We start from the raw sequence: 20,554 nt of genomic DNA, 5'->3' as shown, positions 1-20,554 counted from the left end.
TTGAAATTCCAATTGTCATCCTCTAGAGATCTGAAAGGAAATAACATTGTCAGTACTTCAATATTCACTGAATTTTATATGCACTGACCATTTCTCACCACGGCTTTACAGTGGTGAAAAGTTCTTAGGAAAGTGGCATTAATCAAACAAGAAAATGCAGAGCAAAGTTTCCGGTACACTAAAAGGGGTACTCATTAAAGGGGTATTTGGGAAAGTAGGTACAGACTACATAGAACAGAAATATACCAAGGTTACATAGTCACAGAGTCACAGAACATTTGAGATGGGAAGGGACCTCTGGAGATACCTGGTCCAAGCACCCTGCCAGGGTCACACAGAGCACATTTCACATTGTGGGTTTTGACTGTCTCCAGAGAAGGAGACTCCACAGCCTCTCTGGGCAACCTGTGCCAGTGCTCTGTCACCATCATCATAAGTAAAGAAGTGCCCCCTCATATTCAATTATTTTTCAATTACTCAATTATTTTTTCATACTCAATTATTTTTCAACGATCCTGGGAATCTGGAGAGGTCCCGGCAGACTGGAAGCTGGCAAATGTTGTGCCAATTTTCAAGAAGGGTCAGAAAGAAGACCCTAGCAATTACAGGCCTGTCAGTCTCACGTCAGTGCCTGGTAAAATCATGGAGAAGATGGTTCTCGAACGTACTGAGGCGCACCTGGGGGACAAAGCAGTCATTGGTCCCAGCCAGCATGGGTTTGTGAAGGGTAGGTCCTGCCTAACTAACCTGATTTCCTTTTATGATAAGATCACCCGTATGGTGGACCAAGGGAAACCAGCGGATGTGATTTTTTTGGACTTCAGCAAGGCTTTTGACACGGTTTCCCATAGGATCCTACTGGACAAAATGTCCACCAAACAGCTAAATAAAAACATCATACGATGGGTGAGCAATTGGCTAACGGGCAGGGCCCAAAGGGTTATGGTAAATGGGGCTGCGTCAGGCTGGCGGGCGGTCACCAGTGGGGTCCCTCAAGGCTCCATTTTAGGGCCGATACTTTCCAATATTTTTATAAACGATCTGGATGTAGGAATAGAAGGTATTTTGAGCAAGTTTGCTGATGACACCAAACTTGGAGGAGTTGTGGACTCTGTTGAGGGTGGAAAGGCCTTGCAGAGGGATCTGGATAGGTTGGAGAGCTGGGCGATCGCCAACCGCATGAAGTTCAATAAGAGCAAGTGCCGGGTCCTGCACCTGGGACGGGGAAACCCTGGCTGCACGTACAGACTGGGCAATGAGACGCTGCAGAGCAGCCTAGAAGAGAGGGATCTGGGGGTCGTGGTAGACAGCAAGTTGAATATGAGCCGGCAGTGTGCCCTGGCAGCCAGGAGGGCCAACCGTGTCCTGGGGTGCATCAAGCACAGCATCGCTAGTAGGTCAAGGGAGGTGATTGTCCCGCTCTACTCTGCGCTGGTGCGGCCTCACCTCGAGTACTGTGTGCAGTTCTGGGCACCACAGTATAAAAAGGACATGAAACTGTTGGAGAGTGTCCGGAGGAGGGCTACGAAGATGGTGAAAGGCCTGGAGGGGAAGACGTACGAGGAACGGCTGAGGGCACTGGGCCTGTTCAGCCTGGAGAAGAGGAGGCTGAGGGGAGACCTCATCACAGTCTACAACTTCCTCGTAAGGGGGTGTCGAGAGGCATCAGACCTTTTCTCCATTAACACCAGTGACAGGACCCGTGGGAACGGGGTTAAGCTGAGGCAGGGGAAATTTAGGCTTGACATCAGGAGGAGGTTCTTCACAGAGAGGGTGGTTGCACACTAGAACAGGCTCCCCAGGGAAGTGGTCACTGCACCGAGCCTGTCTGAATTTAAGAAGAGATTGGACTGTGCACTTAGTCACATGGTCTGAACTTTTGGGTAGGCCTGTGCGGTGTCAAGAGTTGGACTTGATGATCCTTAAGGGTCCCTTCCAACTCAGGATATTCTATGATTCTATGATTCAGATGGAATTTCTTGTGTTTCAGTCTGTGCCTGTTGCCTCTTGTCACCAGGCATTACTGAAAAGAGGCTGGGCTCATCTTCTTGACACCTTCCCTTCAGATATTTATACAGAAGATTCCCTCTCAGACTTCTCCAGGGTAAACAGGCCCAGCTCTCTCAGCCTCTCCTCATATGACAGATGCTCCAGTCCCTTCATCATCTTTGTAGCCCTCTGCTGGACTCTCTGCAGTATGTCCAGGATGGCTCTGGGGAGTCCAGAACTGGACACAGCACTCCAAGAGACCCTCTACACAGGACTGAGTAGAGGGGCAGTATCACTTCCCTTGACTCGCTGGCAACACTCTTCCAAGTGCACCCCAAGATACCATTGGCCTTATTCATTGACCATGAGGGCCCATTGCTTACTCACGGTCAGCCTGCTGTCCACAAGGACTCCCAGGTCCCTTTCTGCAGAGCTGCTCTCCAGAAGTTCAGACCCCAGCCTGTGGTGGTGCTTGGGGTTATTCCTGCTGAGGTGCGGGACCCTGAACTTGCCTTTGCTGAACTTCATGAGGTTCCTCTTTGCCCAACTCTCTAGTCTGTCCAGGTCCCTCAAATGGCAGTACAGCCCAGCACAGTTTTTTTATTTTCAGTCTGTTTGAATTTGATAAAGGACATCTATTACTCAGCTACTACATAATTTAAATCATTTACTGAGAAGAAAACAGACAAAAATCAATGATTTTGAACTCCATTTTGCACTTAGTATTCCTGAAGAAGTCAGGAACCTCTCTGACTTGAAGGACAATTTAGGGTAGCTCTGTCCTGGGCTGCATTAAGAACACTGACAGCAGATCAAGGGAGGTGATCCTCCCCCTCTACTCAGCCCTGGTGAGGCATCACCTGGAGTTTTGTGTCCAGTTCTGAGCTTCCCAGTCCAAGACAGACATGGAGCACCTGGATTGAGTCCTGAGAAGTGCTACTAAAATGATTAAGGGACTGGAGCATCTCTCATATGAGGAAGCTGGGCCTGTTCATCCTGGAGAGAAGGCTCGGGCTGTCTGATTGATATGGATAAGTTTCTGAAGGGAGAATGTCAAGAGGATGGGGCCAGACTCTCCTCAGTGGTGCCCAATAATAGGCTGAGAGGCAACAGGTACAAACTGAAACACAAGAAGATCCATCTGAATATGAGGAAAACTTTACTGCAAGGGTGACTGAGCACTGGAACAGGCTGTCCACAGGAATCTCCTCCCCTGGAGATATTCAAAAGCTGTCTGGACAGAGTCGTGGGTAATGTACTTCGGGGGACCCTGCTAGAGCACGGAGGTTGGACTAAGTGATGTCCAGAGGTCCCTTCCGAACTCGACCATTTTGTGATTCCATGATTCACCTTTTTGTGTGCCAGAATACAGTGGTTCATTCAACAAGCATAAAGGAGAGCCAAAGAGCAACACATTTCAGCTATCAACCTCTTCTCTCTGCCCTGGCACGCTCCCTGTACTGAAGCCTAGAAAAGAGGTAACACAAAACCATCCTGCGAGCTGTTCCTTTGGGCATTTTTATAGCCCTTTTATGTCACCAGGACAGTCTAAAGAGACCGGCTACATTTCCAACCATACACTTCAAAGCCTGTTCCTGCACATCACATTCTATGAGAGTCATTGTATAGGTCTTACTGGTATATTGATTTCTATACTTTATATATATTCTTCTCAGTGGTACAGTGACTAATCATATGGGACTGATTTATTTTACTCTGTGAGGAGCAAAGCCTAAAGATCCAACATGTGAAGAAAAGGGACAGTAAGGCCAGGGGATGTGGAGAAGGCACACTTTCCCAGCCAAGCATGGTGGGGGAAACTGATATGCTCAAGGAATTTTGCTGGAGAATTTATTCTTTACTTTCTTTTGACCTCAATGTGAAATACTGCTTTAAACTGGTTAGATTTTTGCATGTATTTGTGTTTCACCAGATGCACGCTGGTTGTGAATTTGGATCGTGGTTCATTGAATATTCTTTATAATTTGTCATACAGCTTTCTAGATTTGTGCTTCTCTCATAATGAAAGTTGTCCAATAACATATTCAGAAAGTTTTGGAAGTGCCTGAGATATTCACTGTGGATAAACTCAGATTTTTGGTCATGTTAGGGCTAGTCTCTGCAAGCAACAGAATGTGTAGTAAACAAATAGTGCTTAAACACAGTTTATGGTACCTCTAGTTTATCATCGTAGCCTGCAGTTTATCACATCGATATCACCATCATGCCTATTTCTTGTTTCTTTGTGTGCATGTGTTTGTTTAGCTATTGAAAGGTCTTATAATTAAGAGCTGCAGTTTTCCTGTAATCAAATTGAGAACAAAGAGCCAACATGTCATCATATCCCTGCATTGGCAAGGTAATGCCACATCTGTTACCCGTAAAGAAATGCAGGGTCCAGTTCATAAATGTAGTGCATGTGATTTCTGCATTTAATTCTGTAGAATTTATGGAGGAGGACATGTGCTTGCTGTGAAAAACTGTGATATACCCTTTCTCCTGTGCATACAACATGGAACTCCTGTTACGTACTTAAATACAAGCAGAGTAAGGTATTATTCTAGCCAAACTAAGTGATGGAAGCAGCCAAAAATGGGCAAAGAAAGATTTTGGCTTAAATGTGCACATTTTGTTTATTCATTATAAAAGTTGTGTGTATGTATATGTAATTATTTATTGAAATATTTTCATTGTGCAAATTAAACCTGCCTTGAGGCGGACTTCATTTATTTGCTGGCAAGTCACATGAATTTTTTCCTTCTTTATTTACTGAACTATTCTTAAAAGGCAGCTAATCTCGTGAGAGACCCTGTGTTATTCCCCCTTGCTGCTCTTTTGCATTAGGTGTATATTGACAGCTCCAATCCTTCCTGCAGATATGTTAATGCAAGCCCTTCCATATGTGTAAGTCCAGACACAACAATACACTATGCCTAAGAAGCATCGGTGCCTGTGGTTATTTTTAGTGGGTACTTGCAAATATTTTCTTCTAGTACTTAGTATCTTTACCAGTGTTCTGGAAGAAATATAAAACCAACACTTGGAAACTTTAGTGATCATTGGAGAATAATAAGGACAAGGAGGAAAAGATTAGAGTAATGAACCAAAACACACATTTTTTGATTGCATCCAATATATCGTGGTCAATATGCTGTGGGAGTGGGTTAAAACACCAAAAGGACAGAAACTATATGGAGAAGTGTTTTTGAAAAGGCTGTAAAGATGGCTGCATGTCCTGTTAAACATCAGGTCTCTACGTGAATTCCTCGCTAAAAAGAAAAATGCCTTTAAGAACACTGCTGAATCACTCTAAAGAACATTGAGAGGTACTCTGATGCCCATATGTCTAAACAGGTGGAAAATAGATGATTTGGGTATTTTTAATCTAGGGGAGACTAAATTGCTCCATGGTTGTGAGCTACAGCAGGGATAAGACAAACTGAAAATAAAGTGCATAGAGTTTGAAAGTCAGGGCAATTAACCAGTAGTTGGGCAGCAAGTGTAGTAGATTCTTCATCAGTTAATTTTTAAAATCAGAATTGAATTTCTCTTTAAAAGTAATGCTTTGCTTCAGCTACAAAAAAAATTGGAAGTTACTCTGTGAAATAATTAAGTTATATACTCTTTACAACAGTTTCTTCTTAAAAAATAAGTATAGAACAGAGAAGGTTTCATATGAAATGTAGAAATTTCTATCACATAAATATTAAATTGAGTTGGCAAGAGACAATCAGATAAAAGAGATTGCCATCTTTCACCCCAATATAAACCACTTTAATATAAACCACTTATTCAGTTCCTATCTGTCAGATAGCTGACATTCCTCAGTGAAAGGAAATTCCTCAGTGTAGAGAGATCTTGACAAATAAAAGAGTTCAGCAATCACCAACCACATGAAATGACAGATTATGCACACGGGAAGGGGCAACCCTGGCTATACAGGCCAAGTACAGACCAGGGGATGAGAGGCTGGAAAGCAGCCCTGCAGAAAGGCATCTGGGGATTTGGGTCAACAGCAAGGTGACTGTCAGTCATCAGTGCACCCTGGCAGGCAAAAGAGTTGACCATATCCAGGGCTGCATCAAGCACAGCATTGCTAGTCAGTCGAGGAAAGAGACTGTCCTGCTCTAGTCCATGCCAGTGCAGCCTCACCTTGAGTACTGTGTGCAGTTTTGGGCACCGCAGTATAAGGATATAAAACAATCACAGGCCAAAGGACGGCTACAAAGATGGCTATGGGTCTGGAGAGCAAGACGTATGAGAAGCAGCTGAGGTCCCTTGGTTTGCTCAGCGCCGAGCAGAGCAGGCTGAGGGGAGGCCTCATGGTGGCCTGCAGCTCCCTCAGGAGGGGAGCGGAGGGGCAGGCGCTGAGCTCTGCTCTCTGGGGACAGTGACAGGACCCAAGGGAATGGCATGGAGCTGGGACGGGGGACGGTCAGGCTGGGGGTTAGGGAAAAGTCCTGCACCCAGGTTGGGCACTGGGACAGGCTCCCCAGGGCAGTGGTCACAGCACTGAGCCTATGGGAGTTCAAGAAGTGTTTGGACAACGCTCTCAGTCACAGGATTTAATTTTTAGGTACTCTCATGTGGAGCCAGGAGTTGGATTCAGTGATCCTTGTAGGTTCCATCCAACTCAGGAACTGTTGAGTTCAACCTGTGCAAACTTTAATTAGACTTACAAAAGAGGGGAATAATAATAATAATAATAAAAAAAAAAAGTAAAACTGATTGAAGAAAGTATGCTTTATCAGTTTATACTGAAGCAGAGATTGCACTCTCTATATTAAACTAAGAAAACTGATTTCAAAAGCAAAATCTTCCGTACCTACTCAGAGGTCATGTTCACAAGCGTTATGTTTTTTAAGATAGAGAAAATCAGAAATGGTTTCTAAAACTAGGTTTTAAATACTTCTAGGCAAATTGAAAGAGTGGTCCTTGGTACTCTATGGAACATCCATCCAGCCATACTCACCAAGAAATGATTTTCCAAAAGTGGAAAGAGTGCGTTCCAGTCCAGTTGAAGATCCTACAGAAGATTATGGAACAGATGACTATTCAGGTGTGTATATTCATTCACTCTGTCAATTTACTGATACAAAACTATGCATATAAAAATATTTCTCTCATTGGATTTTGTATTGTTAATGTATGGCCAGACATTGCTAAGGCTCCTGGCTTGCTTACTCCGTATGTGCTCTCTTCTATGTTATGTGTCTCTTAGTCTTTTTGCATTAGTTGAAGACTAGGATTCTGACCCCACAGCAGGGTCTGTGGCCTTTCACATCTGGGAAACAATTAGGTGGTACTGAAAGTTACCAGAAAATAAAAAAAATAAAATAATAAAAATAGCGAAACAGAAACATAATCAATACATTGAGCCTTCCTTGGACTTTCTCTGACTAGAAAAATAAGGTTATATTTATATTTCATCTTAGTTAGAAGTGCAATGGCAAAACTGATAATAATTATGCAGGATTTATGAAGATTTATGGTATTTATAAATGGAAAAATTAAAATACTGAGGCTAGAACAAGATGCTGACAGCGTGTCTTTGCAAAAATAGGGCTTCATCCAGATTTTCTTCTCAGGGTATGGAAGTAGTGGGAGTTCAATGAATTGGTTTCTTAATTTAAGATCAGAACTATTTGTTTCATAATTTAAAATTATATATATATGCATTTCATCCATATAAGTTTTATACAGTTTTATATTTATAAGCCGCAGTTAACATGCTATGAAGAATGCACTGCTTTTCATATGAATATACATATGCATACGCATGCAAATATATATGAAGTACATTATCTTCTACATGTGTTGTTTCTTGTTGATTCCCATAGAGGTTTTTCATTATTTTCATTAGACTTCAGTAGACTTAATTTTTTGTTGCTGCAGAATAAGTTGCCAGTTTTCTACATGTAATCCAACAATGTCCTGAGCATTAAGTAGAAGCTTATGAATCTTGAGGAATCTTGCGTATAGTTCCTGCAAGCCAACAGCAGGACCATGTTCACTTTAGAAGTTTCATTGCACTCTTCTGCCCCAGCATGTCAGACACACAGTCCCTATTTTTGATTGAGAACTGCTGAACTCCTTGCTTCGGAAGGTGATGAAACACTACTATTTCTGCTGTAAAGTTCCCTAACTTCTTTGATTTTGTTGTATGAAGCAAACTGACTTCAGTCCTGGTCCCCTAGACAAAGTCAGGAGTTGATGGTTATTTCCTCCCTTAGCTGGAAGGAACTATTTGAAAACTGTAAACACGAGTGTGGGTGAGATGGAGGACTGGTTAACAAGCATTAGCCAATGCTTTTCCAGCATGTAGCAGCACAGAACAAGATGAGTCTGCTTCATGGTTGCTGGTTCATTTGGGTTGTGGCAGTCACCAGGACCATTTTGCCCATTTGATAACCAGAGTAACTGCTGGTTACATTGACCTACTTGTGATAAATGAAGTTGCTAATTATTCCTTTTTATGGATTCCAGAGGCCTTTCAACATTTCTAAATAAAATTAAAAATGATTTGTTATGCATTAGGAAGTCATCTGTTTGGATCCAGCAATAGTGTCTGGTAGATTCTACAGAGGATGCCGCACTTGCTAAAAATTGTAAATCACTGTGAAAAAATACTGAGGCAAGGATCTGCAAAGGTGTTCAAATGCTAAAAAATTTCTCTTTTCAGTTGAGCCAAATTGCTACTCAGACCTAAGATCAAACAGGAAAACACAATAATTGTATTCTGTGTTAAAATATTGTTTTTAGTGGTCCTAAGTATTAAATGAGAAGTTTTAATTCCCACCCTGTATTTCGTGTGTGTGGTGGGGTCCTGTTCGTTTTTTTTACAGGTCCATGCAATGCAGAATGCAGTAAAGTAGGGTGTGATGGGCCAGGACCAGATCATTGCACTGACTGTCTGCACTACTACTACAAATCCAAGAACAATACACGGTAAGACCAAAAGAAAAAAATCTTCACAGATTCATCAGTAAGTATATTAACTTCTTTTCCTCATCTCTTTGCTGCAGTCATCGATTATTTATTTTCCTCTGAATTTGACAAATTTTCTTAGGAGTTGAAAAAAAAAAAAAAAAGAGCTAATCAGAATTTCAAGTACAGCATTCAAACAAGATTCCCTGATTATTTCCCCATCTCTTGATATTTTTTCATAAGAGGCTATATATACATATATATATACACATGTATATAACTGTGATAGCTACTACAGCTTCAGTGATTCAGTTTGAACAAGATAGAAAGAGGTATAGATGGTCAAAAATGATACTCTATGACTGTCTGACAAGGCGTTTGCCAGTGAGATAGCATATGCTGTAGGAAAAAAAATGCTGAGGCAGCCTGATGCAATGCTTTGGAGGGTTACATGATCGTTAGAAAATATGTGATCTTTAGAAAAGTATCAATGCTGAGAAATACTTCTGCTTTGCAGTCATGGTCCAGGAATGTGGTGGCAGGTTATATCATTAACGACTCTGCCTTCTCTTCCCTGCTGTCTGCAGGATCTGTGTTTCGACCTGCCCACCTGGTCACTACAATGCAGACAAGAAACGCTGTAAAAAATGCTCACCCAATTGTGAAACCTGTGTTGGAGGCCACAGTGACCAGTGCATGACCTGTAAATCTGGCTACTACCTGAATGAAGTAACCAATAGCTGCATTACCAACTGCCCCGATGGGTTTTACCTGGATAAGAGTTAGTATTTCTTATTGTTTCTTTATTGTGGGCTACAGAATTTGATCTGGGGAGGTAGCTGGAAAACTTATAAGCAGGAAAATATGTTGAATGCATCTAACTTTTCCTCTTACTAAATTCCTAACTATTCCTCTTACTAAATTGTTGCTAAGTGTCATTAAGAATCTTCTCAAAAATCAACCTAGGAATCTTTCTTGATTTTAAAAATCATGTTTAGAGGAAGGATGTCATTTCTGCTTGTGGCTGGGAGTAACTAGCAGAATGATGGCAGTTCAAGAACAAAGTCAGCTGCAGTACTGAGAAGGTTATCAACTACTCCAGAAAAGACAGGCATCATCTAGATCATGAACATGAGGCATTCCCATTTCCCATTCTCCCACATTTGGATGCTGTGACGCCATGTAGAAGAGGCAGCTGAGAAGTTAACCATGGTCACTGAATTGGAGCTCTGATGAAAATAGTCTTCTGGGATGTGAAATGTAATTGCAATTAGCATTTCTGACAGGCTTAAGTACCTGCAATGATGTGATGACCCAAGAGGAATAATTCCCTGACAGATACCTAGCTTCCATTTCCTTTTGCAGTTGCCATACCTAATTTCTAGTTTTGGGTAGCAAAAATACTTAGACATATATTCAAATGTGTTTAAACTGCACTGACTTCATTTGTGTTTAAACACATGCTTAGAAGCCAAATATGTGCTCAAAGATCTTTGTTCGACTAGATACTTAACCTTTTGCTACCTGCATCATGAACCTGTGTGTTCATTTTTGATAATTATTAAAAGTGCGTACTACTTCAATTTTTCCATTTGTCACTGTGTGAGAACTACGGTGAAGGGAATTCCCTTCCACCCATTCAAGATAAGTAGATGAAAATGTAAAATTAAGGGGGAATGTTGTTTTTTTATTCTTAGAGAGGAACATAGCACTGCATCACAAAAGGGCAGGTCTGAAGAGAGAAAGAGACATCTCTTAAAGTAGGGAACTCTTGAGATGTGAAGACAAGTGTCAGTAACTTATATCTCAACTTTCTTATGATCGGAAGTTTTTGTGTAGGTGTGTCCTTGAACACCAAATCAGGTAAGACACAACAGACTGTTTGCATGGAAGGCATAGGAAGTAAATTGCAGGATAGTTTCTGGAACATATGGCAGTCATTACTGCTTGACCCTGCTGTATGAAAAGAGGATTTAAATCCATATTTAAATAGTGAATTTAAATATCAAATGTTTAAAAAGATTTTTGAACAACCTCAAAGCATGTTATTTCTGTAATGGCACAACTATAACTTAAAATGTTTAAAAATAAATTAAACCATTTGATGTCTGATGGAAAAAGCTAATGACAGGCAGAATTCGCCATTTTAGTCTAGCTAGCTGCTTCTGTTCCGGATGTCAAGCTACAAAACAGTAAGTCATGTTATAGATGTATGTCCATATAATTTTATTAAATACAACTGACCAGGGTTTTCTGGGCTGTTTTCTTTTTTCTTTGTAGATAAGATTGTTTGCCGAAAATGTAGTGAAAACTGTAAGACATGTGTTGAATTCCAAATCTGCACAGAATGCAAACATGGCCTAAGGTAAGGAAATGATGGATATCACTAAACACAATAGCTGAAGAAGCTTAGAAATCTGTGGGTATGCAATGAAGTACATTAGATAGCTGTTTAACCTTGAGTGGCCCTTATTTCATGTGTTCCATTGCTGTTTAGGCAGTAATACAGTATTTTTTTATGCTACTGTATGGTGGTTTGGCCAACAATGGATTTTTAGAAAACCTTTCATTTCAGGTAAAATAAAAGTCACAGTTATATGGAAAGCTGCCTTTTTTTTTTCTTTTTCTTTTTTTTTTTTCTGACCTACAGTGTAGCAGTCAAGGATTATTTTAGAGGTAGACCTGATAAACCATATTAATCTTTCAGATCCGTTCTGGTGATACTTAGAAACTATTTTCTTATCTTTATTGTGTTTCTTCATACATCCAGTCATTCACTTATCTCAAGTACCTCAGGCTCAATTCTATTACAATGTAGTATGCACATTATTTTGAACAGCAGTGGATAATTTTGTTTCATAGGAGGACTTAATCATTTCTGAAATTGATAGGTAGAACCCACAAAGCATCAGTACACATTTCAAGCTCCTTTATGAATGAACAACCTTTTGATCCAAGCAGCTAAGGTCAAAAATCCTTCAAAATTCATGAAGGAGTGTATGCTGGCTTTATGCCACAAAAAATATGAAGTATGTCAATATTCAGTATCTGTAGGGGTTCTTCTTTCAGAATACAGTATTCTGAAAGTATTTTAACACTGAGCTTTTACATTTTGTCAAAGTGGATTTTTGTCTTTCAGGTAGTATAAGCTGAAAGTTGTTTTTTTCCAGGACATCAAGAGCTAGATTCCCTTACATTTTGTAAAGGAATTCTCATTTCTACGTATTTATATTGCATTTATATTTTTCAAGCGCTTGCACAATTGTTATTACAAATATCTAATTTTTAAAAAGCAAAACAAAAACAGACCCTTTGAAGAGGAAGTGTGATCTAGTGGGAAGGAAGGCATGGGACTGAATATGAACATTTCACTCTGTGAAATATGAGTATCTGCTTCCATTTTAAAAAGTAATTAAATTTGCAGTCCATGTTAAGAGTTTGGAGAATTTTAACAGATCCAACATGGCCTTCTGTGTATCTGTGAAATTAAATTAGTAAAGTAGCAGTTCAAAAGTTCCTATAATTGTCAAATACGTCAGAAGAGCCATAATAGTGACCATATAGGACACAGTCTCCGTAGAAAAGCTATGTCTCGTTTTCTGTATTTCTCAGGAACTAACTTTACATGCTTCCATGTCCATTAACATCAGCTTGTAGCACCACGGAAGAAGCAGACAAATCTATTCTGTGTGACAAAAGAAGGAAAAACAAAAAATAAAACAAACAAACATATTTCATGTTTTCTTGGGCAATATTAGCAAGCTCAGATTGGTTTTTGGTAACGTTTCCAAAGAACACCATCTGTGTGGGCGTGAAAAGTAAGTGGAGTCTTGAGACCCAGAACATGCACTTCATATTCCTGTTGTTCAAAATTTCCTGCATTTTCTTGGCAGAGTTGTATCTATGGACAGGATGTATCTATGGCTGGGACTTGGAAGACATTGATTCCAGTTCTGATTCTGCTGTTGGCCCATTAACTAAACTCAGGCAAATGATTAGTTTTCCCATTTGTAAAAACATGATAATGCCTTGTAAAGCACTTTGAGGTGTGTGGCTGAGGAAAAATAGTAATAAAGGAGGTGTTACATTTGTTGAATTGCTAATTTATTTTTTTCTAAACTGGGATCATAGACACTCCAAAAGTTCCTGCAGTGCCCAGCACACAAAACTTTTGTTTTATCCTATCTATAAAACAGCATTAGCTCTCACATAAGGTGATAATCCCTAGAAATGAAGAGCATTTTTAGAGAAAGAGCTCAATTTGGTGAAAGGTGAGATTCCACATAAGATGGCAAAGATGGCAGAGAAGTCCTACCTTTAAACAAACAACAACAAAAAAAAAAACAAACGACTGTTACTCAGTACCTCGTGCTCCTCAAAAGTACCTGCAGACAGAATACCTCCATCTGCAGACAGAATACCTCCATCTGTAATCAAGACAAATCACCCATGCCATGCATAACTGCTATTCAGTTAGGAGATTTTAAAGGAAACTGCTATGGCAGAAAGAGGTGGTGATTTCATTGTTTGAGAATCTATTCTTGGTATCAGGATATGCTGCTGGTCTTTCAAACAAAGTATGAAGTCTTGTTAACAAGTCCCTTAGCATTTTTTTAATGCAGTGGTGCTGACCCTGTGTCAAATCACTCTGGCATCTTTCATATTTTACTGTCCTCTACTACTTGGTAGTATTTACAATGAGTTTGTAAACAGCATCTGTGTTTCACCATAGATGAAACTGCATTTCATTCCCACTTTATGTGATTGCTGTCTCTAAATTTACACAAATATGACCAGTGAAGGAAGCCAATGAATCCTAATCTATGAGTTGCACTTTCATTACAAGAGAATTACTGGTTTGTGAATGACCTTTTTGTCTTTTGTTGCTGTTATCTGCTCAGACATTGTGCTTTCTTTTTTTTTTTTTTCCTTTTTACAATAGTTTGCACGGCACCAAATGTGCTATCCGCTGTGAAGATGGAAAATACCATAATGGTAGGGAATGTGAACCATGTCACCGCTCCTGTGCAACATGTGCAGGTATCTGACTGGCATCTGCATTGTTTTCCTTTCCTCCCTAATTTTAGCTCCGATTTTATCTTTTCATTGTTACTACGTTCTAGTTACAATATAATGTGCCTGCTGACATACAATTTCTTAATTCTTTTGGTAGTTCCTTAATATATCTTAAATATGGCAGACTTGTTTCAGCTAACATGAAAATCTAATTGAAGGTGTGCATAAATTCTTTTTTTTTTTTTTTTTTTTCCCCTGTAATAATGCTCATTCTAATTTCCAGTAATGCCTTCCATTTTCTTTCTGGATTGGAAGAATGATTGGATAGATTTTATGGCATGCATGGAACTACCAACATACATTTCTTTCAGAAAAAGAAATACTGCAATTATGTAATGCAATATAATATATATAATATAATATAATATATATAATATAATATAATATAATACTGCAATTATGTAAACACCTTTATTGTTTGATGTTACTCTTTGAAAGAAAGGCAAGTAAAACATGGTCTCTAAAATTAAGATAAGGTTTTGCTACAGATAGAGTTGGTGTCTGTTACACAATAGGAGGAACTAACCGCTAATATAGTGTATTTTCTCTGCTGTTTAAGGTGGTGGAGTAGACGCTTGTATAAACTGCACACAGGGCTATTTTATGGAAGATGGGAGATGTGTGCAGTCCTGCAGTACTGGTTACTATCTTGATCACTCTACTGAAAGTGGATACAAAAGCTGCAAAAGGTATGATCTGTGGCTAATATGTTTGATGTTCAGTAGTATGTTAGCTATTATTGTGTTGAGAATACATTTCACAGAATCACAGAATATCCTGAGTTGGAAGGGACACACAAGGATCATCAAGTCCAGAGAAAGATAAAACTTATGAGAACAGAAAACACTGCTGACTTCAAAAAACAGGAAAAATGTGCTTTATACTAAGCAAATAAGTAAAATGTTTGTTTTTTTGTTTGTTTGTTTTTTAAATTTTAAGTTACATTCATGCAGATCATCTGAAAATATTTTTCTAGTAAACATACATGTCCTTCAATTTAAAAAGCCTATAGTGAGAATCTGAGTAGATATGCACAGAAATGTAGAATTTACAAATCTGGCGGAGGATCTATGTTTCCCAACAAGTCAAAAAAAAAAAAAAAAGTGAATCTATGATTTTTTAGTATCAGGTTAATTACTATTCATAAGGAGCATTTCAGTTCTTTAGCTGTATAGACATAAACATGACATAAATATATTAACAGACTTACTGTCCAGCATAGATCATCTGAGTGTACCAATAGGTAGATAAGCCTTGGAGAAGTTAGTGCTGTGCAAAGAGGGGACATACTTTTCTATTTCATTCTTTGTTAAACAAATACCACTTGTTGCCCTTTGGAATTGTTTATTATTGGCTCACATTGAGTTCAGGGCAGGAAGAGAATCACCATGTGTTACAGTTTTCCAGTCTTCCACACACACAAAAAAAGCAATCGATACAGCCAAAAGGGTGATGAAATGACTAGGGGGCAGGTCAGTCTTTTCCATCCTGTGGCTTTGAGTTCATCCCTTGCTGGTGTATGGATGCACTATCAGCTTAATACTTTGATTGATTACTACTGCATAGTTCCTAAATACTAGATTAACGCAGATATTTAGTTTCAAAAAAATGTGAATAAAAAGTGATTGAAGGACAGAAACAGGACTGACTTGCAGGAGGAGGTTGTGGGGTTTTCTAATTATTACCATTGTTAGAACAGCTGATACCTCTGGAAACAGCAAACAAGCCTCTTGCAGTGCCAAAGCAGCCTCCTGGGAACTCTTGTACTTGGTGAGGCCATAAGGCCAACCGTAACACTGTCTTTCAGATGTGATGCCAGCTGTTTGGACTGCAGTGGTCAAGGAGACAGAAACTGTACGATCTGTCCAAGCGGCTATAACCTAGACTCTGGGGTCTGTGTAGTGGGAACAGTCTGCAAGGATGGTGAGTGCAATTCTCTCAAAAGATCTGTTTCACCATTGGTGCTTCGTTTACATTTATTGGGATGGTCTGGTCTCTTCATTTGTCAAATTCTCAGTTTGAGGTCTACGCTACTTTTTACTTTTTTCAGTCTTGCAAAAAGGAGAAAGCCACATAAGTGTACATTAATAGGATTAGTCACATACACACCTGAATTTTCCTAAAATAGTTTTCCCCCCTGGCAGCAACCTACTTTTGCTTCCTTTTCTGTTTTTCAAAAGATATTGCTTTCAAAAAAAATTTATATGAGAACCCTAGCATACTGTCAATAGAATCACATTTATTTATTTCACCACTTTAAACCATGAAAATGCTGGTAAGTATGAAGGATCTTAAGTACCTGTAGTGTTACTTGAATTATGTGAAAGGGCAACGAGAAAAAGAAGAACAGAAGGCACCAATTTTTAATGGAGATCTGAACTTCCTCCAAGCTCTCCGAGGCAATGAAGGTATTGCTTACTGCAATGAAGGCATTCTTACTGCATGATTGGCTTAATTATTCACTAATAGTCATTCCTTTCAAAAGTCAAAATTCCAGAGACACTGAGATAGCATCATGCTTCTCTTAAAATACTACTATGTGAATTACTTGTAAATAACAACCAAACAAGTGCTACCCAAGAGGAAAATCACACCAGAACAAAGCCCAGTGTTAAGCAGCGTGAAAGATACCTGATATAAGTGCAGTAATACATGCATATACATATGCAGACAGTTTGGTCATTATTACGGTAGGGAAAATCTGTCCTCATTTGTCCACATGCAGCCTCAGCTGGATACACACATACAGTTGCCCAGGTCTGGGGACACCCTGCCTCAGTCCTTTCTCCCTGGTTCTTTTGAGTGCAGTTGCCATGACAAGGCAACACATGGGCATGTGGGCCATGAAGCAATTGCAGTGCGTCCTGCTGGATCCCACCACATGGTGTGTGCTCTCCACAGCCCAGGGTAGCCAAGGAAAAGTACAGAAGTCTTTCCTTCTGTTATGTTACCAAGCATGGTGAGCCTCATTTCACTGCCTGACCATCAGCACTGGGGACGTGTCTAACTCACTCTGCAGGATTTGCGTTTCTGTTGAAAATGTTTATTCTTTTTCCATGGTTTGACTGTTTTATTCTTTTGATTCATGAAAATCAAGAACAAATTCCTTTGCTGTAAATATCACTGTTTTCTAATTATTATCTTTCTAATCTTTTTTTCCTTTTCACAAATGGATACCAATCATTCCCTGTTGGACCACACAATATCTCTTCCTGAAAAAAAAATGCTGTTGACTGAAATTCCTTCTGATGGACCAAATTTCCTACTTGTTACCTGCTCCTGAATGGTCTCTTCAACCAAATCTGCCTGTCTGACCAATTAAACTTCCCTCCATTGTACACACCATGCTCTCCAAACCTTCAACTTCCCCTTCTTCTCTTGCTGCTGCCCTCCGGAAGCCACGGAAGAGTCCTGGGCCGAGGGAGGATTCTGTATGCTGGTGAAAAAGAACAATCTCTGCCAGCGGAAAGTGCTCCAGCAACTGTGTTGCAGAACATGTACGCACAAGGGGTGAACTGACACCTCCCAGAGTCCTCCTGCTCCTGTAGACTTATAGATTAATCCGTATTATTGAAAAAGAAAAAAAAAAAAAAAAAAGCCACCTCTCTCTCTCTCCCCCCTCTTTGTCTGGGGAGATGGTGAACTGTTTGTTGGAACTTAAATGGAAAAACTACAACACGCCTACCTTTCATAACTGGGTGTTTAGAGCTGAGCATCCAGAATCACAGAGTCAGTATTGTGTGACCAAAGCATTTGATGCCAAAATTAACGTTTAACTCATGATTTGATTTCCTGTCAACCTTAGAATTATTCCTGTTTTTTGAAGGTCCTTTTTCTTCCCGTTTTTTTTTCCTGCTTGTTTCCCCTTCAAGGTTTAGAGTGTTTCAAGAACACACACGTTTACACGGATTAAAACTAAACAACACAAAAAATGTTTGCATTAGTCTTTGTTGTGCTATGTGAATTGACAGGGGGAACTTCAGGAAATGAGTCCCTAAGGGAATCAGAAACATCGTCAGCTGCAGGACTAAGTTCTGTCCCTTTTGTACCAGTATTTAAAAAAGAAAAGTGATCATTTCTGCACACATTTCTTTCCTACTTCCTCTGCTGTGTGCTGTTTTTTGTATCACATGCAGTGTGTATATATGTTTTGCCCAAAGTGGTTTTTTTGGTCATATAGATCTCATTTTTAGACAGCTAGCTTATTAACAGATATGCTAGGATTTTTATTTTATTTTTTTAAATTGTAAAAGCTATTTCAAATAAACTTAAAAAAAACTTTGTTCCTGTTGTGAACAAGTTTGGAAGATACTACTCTTGGTTTGTGTCAGCAAGAGTAATGTATACATGGAAATCAAAACATTGCTAACATATAAGGAGTAGTCATAAATTATTGTTGTCTTGTAATGTTCACCAAAAAGGGGATATTATCATGCAGATATGTGGGGATATTTCATGGTGCCCATACAGAAATGCCAGTGTGACTGTATGTGACAGAATGTGTTTACAGGACTGGATTTATAATTGAGCATGTAACACTGTGCCAAATACGTCTCCAGGGGTAATTACATATAGGGCAATAAATCAACTGTTTCTTGATGTAACAATCGTGTCTCGATGGGCCTGAATCTGCTTTTAACTGCTCACAGTACAAATTTCAGCAGGAATAATCCTGCTGAGGTCAATAGAGTTACCTCATTGTAAAACCATCCTGGGTGGTAAGAGAAATGGGCCTCCCTTCTCTCTTTACCCAGGTACACAGCTGTCAGTACAAATTTCTGTTTAATATATATTCATCAGCTTCACTTAGCATGCTGTTTGGAAGCCATTAATTTTAACGAAAACTAGTAAATTGAACTTTGAAGACACTGTTTTGGGGGGAAAATACTTAAAACGTGCAAAGTGTCTCTCTGTTTTCTTTCCAGGACACACAAGTAGAAAATGTATTGCAGGTGTTTAAGCATGTAAATGTTAGAAAATAAAGAGAACCTCCTTTCTAAATACCAAAATGATTGTGGAAGTTTTACAAATGATGGATACAAATCTATAGAAATAATATGCCCACTTTTCCAGAGAGCAGATAAACTATTGCAACCCATGTCTGGTTCTGTATGACAGGGGGCCTGTGAAGCTCCTTTGGTGCCCATCACAGATTTCCTGCTAAACATGCAAAGTTATAAGAATTTAATATGTGCTAGTTTAACTACTAGTCTGTTACTGCCTCATTTCTCAATATAACATTTTTAACTAGAACATAATGCTTTCAAAGTTTAAGTTAATATTATATATATATTATATATAAATATATATTCATAATTGAGATTTAATTATGTAATGGATTGTAAAGAGTTTGTTTGGATACTTACAAATGCCTCTAACACTATTATAGAGAAAAAATTAATATCTGTTTTCTTTAAAAAAAAAAACTGACACATTGTTATATCCAAATTCATTTTTACTGAAAAAAATACTGTACATGTGTAAAATGTTCAGTTGTTATTTGTAAAATAGGGTAGTTCTGTTGTAATTGATATCGGCCAAAATCAATGTTATTCCATATTTTATTTTTTCTATTAAATTAACCTAAATTCATGTTCCTTTGGTCTGGAAAAACATGTTGGTAATCTATATGTAAAATATCTCTGTTGAAGGGCACAGGTAGCTTTATCCTATAGATACTACGTGCAAGTCATCGAAACAAATTGGGGGAGGGTAAGGGTGTCTCATTTTTTTGTGTTTTTTTTTTAAGTGATGAAATTTACGAAAGCATAAATGTCTCGTTTCTGTGGGAGGACACCTTTTGTGTATTATCAGTTCAGCCATGTCTAAACCCTGATGGGCAATAGTGCTGGCTTCCTCCTCCCCATAAGAGTTTGTCTCGTGCATTCTTTGGATTAAAAAGCTGCATGCATAAATACCTTTTGACTCAGAAGGCTTAGGAGGAGTGTAGTAGTTTTATGGTTGTTCATGGCCATTTGCACAGTGCAGTACTGATGCGTGTTTATATGCTAATACTCACATTCTGCACACCTCAGGTAACAACCCTGGTCTACCACTTAAGAGCAGCAGGCTATCTCTCCTTTCCATTAAACCGAGAGGGCTTCCTGTAGTCTTAGCTGTGATCCCTGCAGGATCAGATCTTCCACTGACATTAGCTGATGATTTCACTCATTTTTCACTTAGTCCTACAACCTGAGTGGAGAACAAAGTGGCAACTCATCCTCAGAGTTTGTATATTCAGAAGAAGATCTAAGCATGTTCACTGAGGACATGTAAAGAAGATCCTGAAAAAAAAACATTTTTTAGCCATTGGCTTTCAGCCTCAAATATCTCAGTATCACCAACTTGGTTTCAAAATATGGAATTAGGTCATCAGTCTCCCAGTTTTCCTGTCATTTTTTGGACAGCACGTGTTCAGCAACAGTTTCATTAAGCCACACTGGGAAAAAAGGTTGGCTTAACCCTTATACCAATGCTCTATGAAGAGCTGTTTCTTTCACGTGCCATCCCACCTTCATATTCAAACTGGCATGAGAAATTCAAGCAATCACAATGTCAAGGC

The 20,554-nt window shown here is 39.3% G+C and overlaps 1 protein-coding gene across 2 annotated transcripts in view; it reads left to right on the top strand.

Annotated features, from left to right (window-relative positions):
* The window catches only part of PCSK5 (proprotein convertase subtilisin/kexin type 5), a 255,418-nt gene that overhangs the window by 179,809 nt on the left and 55,055 nt on the right, over positions 1 to 20,554 (top strand). Inside the window, exons 14-21 of one of the 2 annotated variants that reach the window (XM_068667578.1) lie at positions 6,905 to 7,048; positions 8,835 to 8,937; positions 9,504 to 9,697; positions 11,197 to 11,281; positions 13,859 to 13,956; positions 14,552 to 14,681; positions 15,800 to 15,915; positions 17,391 to 19,584. In XM_068667578.1, the coding sequence (XP_068523679.1) occupies positions 6,905 to 7,048; positions 8,835 to 8,937; positions 9,504 to 9,697; positions 11,197 to 11,281; positions 13,859 to 13,956; positions 14,552 to 14,681; positions 15,800 to 15,915; positions 17,391 to 17,506 (986 nt within the window). In that variant the 3' untranslated portion in view covers positions 17,507 to 19,584. Of the gene's footprint in view, positions 1 to 6,904; positions 7,049 to 8,834; positions 8,938 to 9,503; positions 9,698 to 11,196; positions 11,282 to 13,858; positions 13,957 to 14,551; positions 14,682 to 15,799; positions 15,916 to 17,390; positions 19,585 to 20,554 lie in introns of those variants that run through there. The other variant, XM_068667577.1, reaches the window with a different exon arrangement.

This window comes from Anas acuta, chromosome Z (genome assembly GCF_963932015.1).
Source record: "Anas acuta chromosome Z, bAnaAcu1.1, whole genome shotgun sequence".
NCBI lineage: Eukaryota > Metazoa > Chordata > Aves > Anseriformes > Anatidae > Anas > Anas acuta.
The sequence above is the reverse complement of the archived record's forward strand: the minus strand, read 5'-3'. Positions and strand labels throughout refer to the sequence as shown.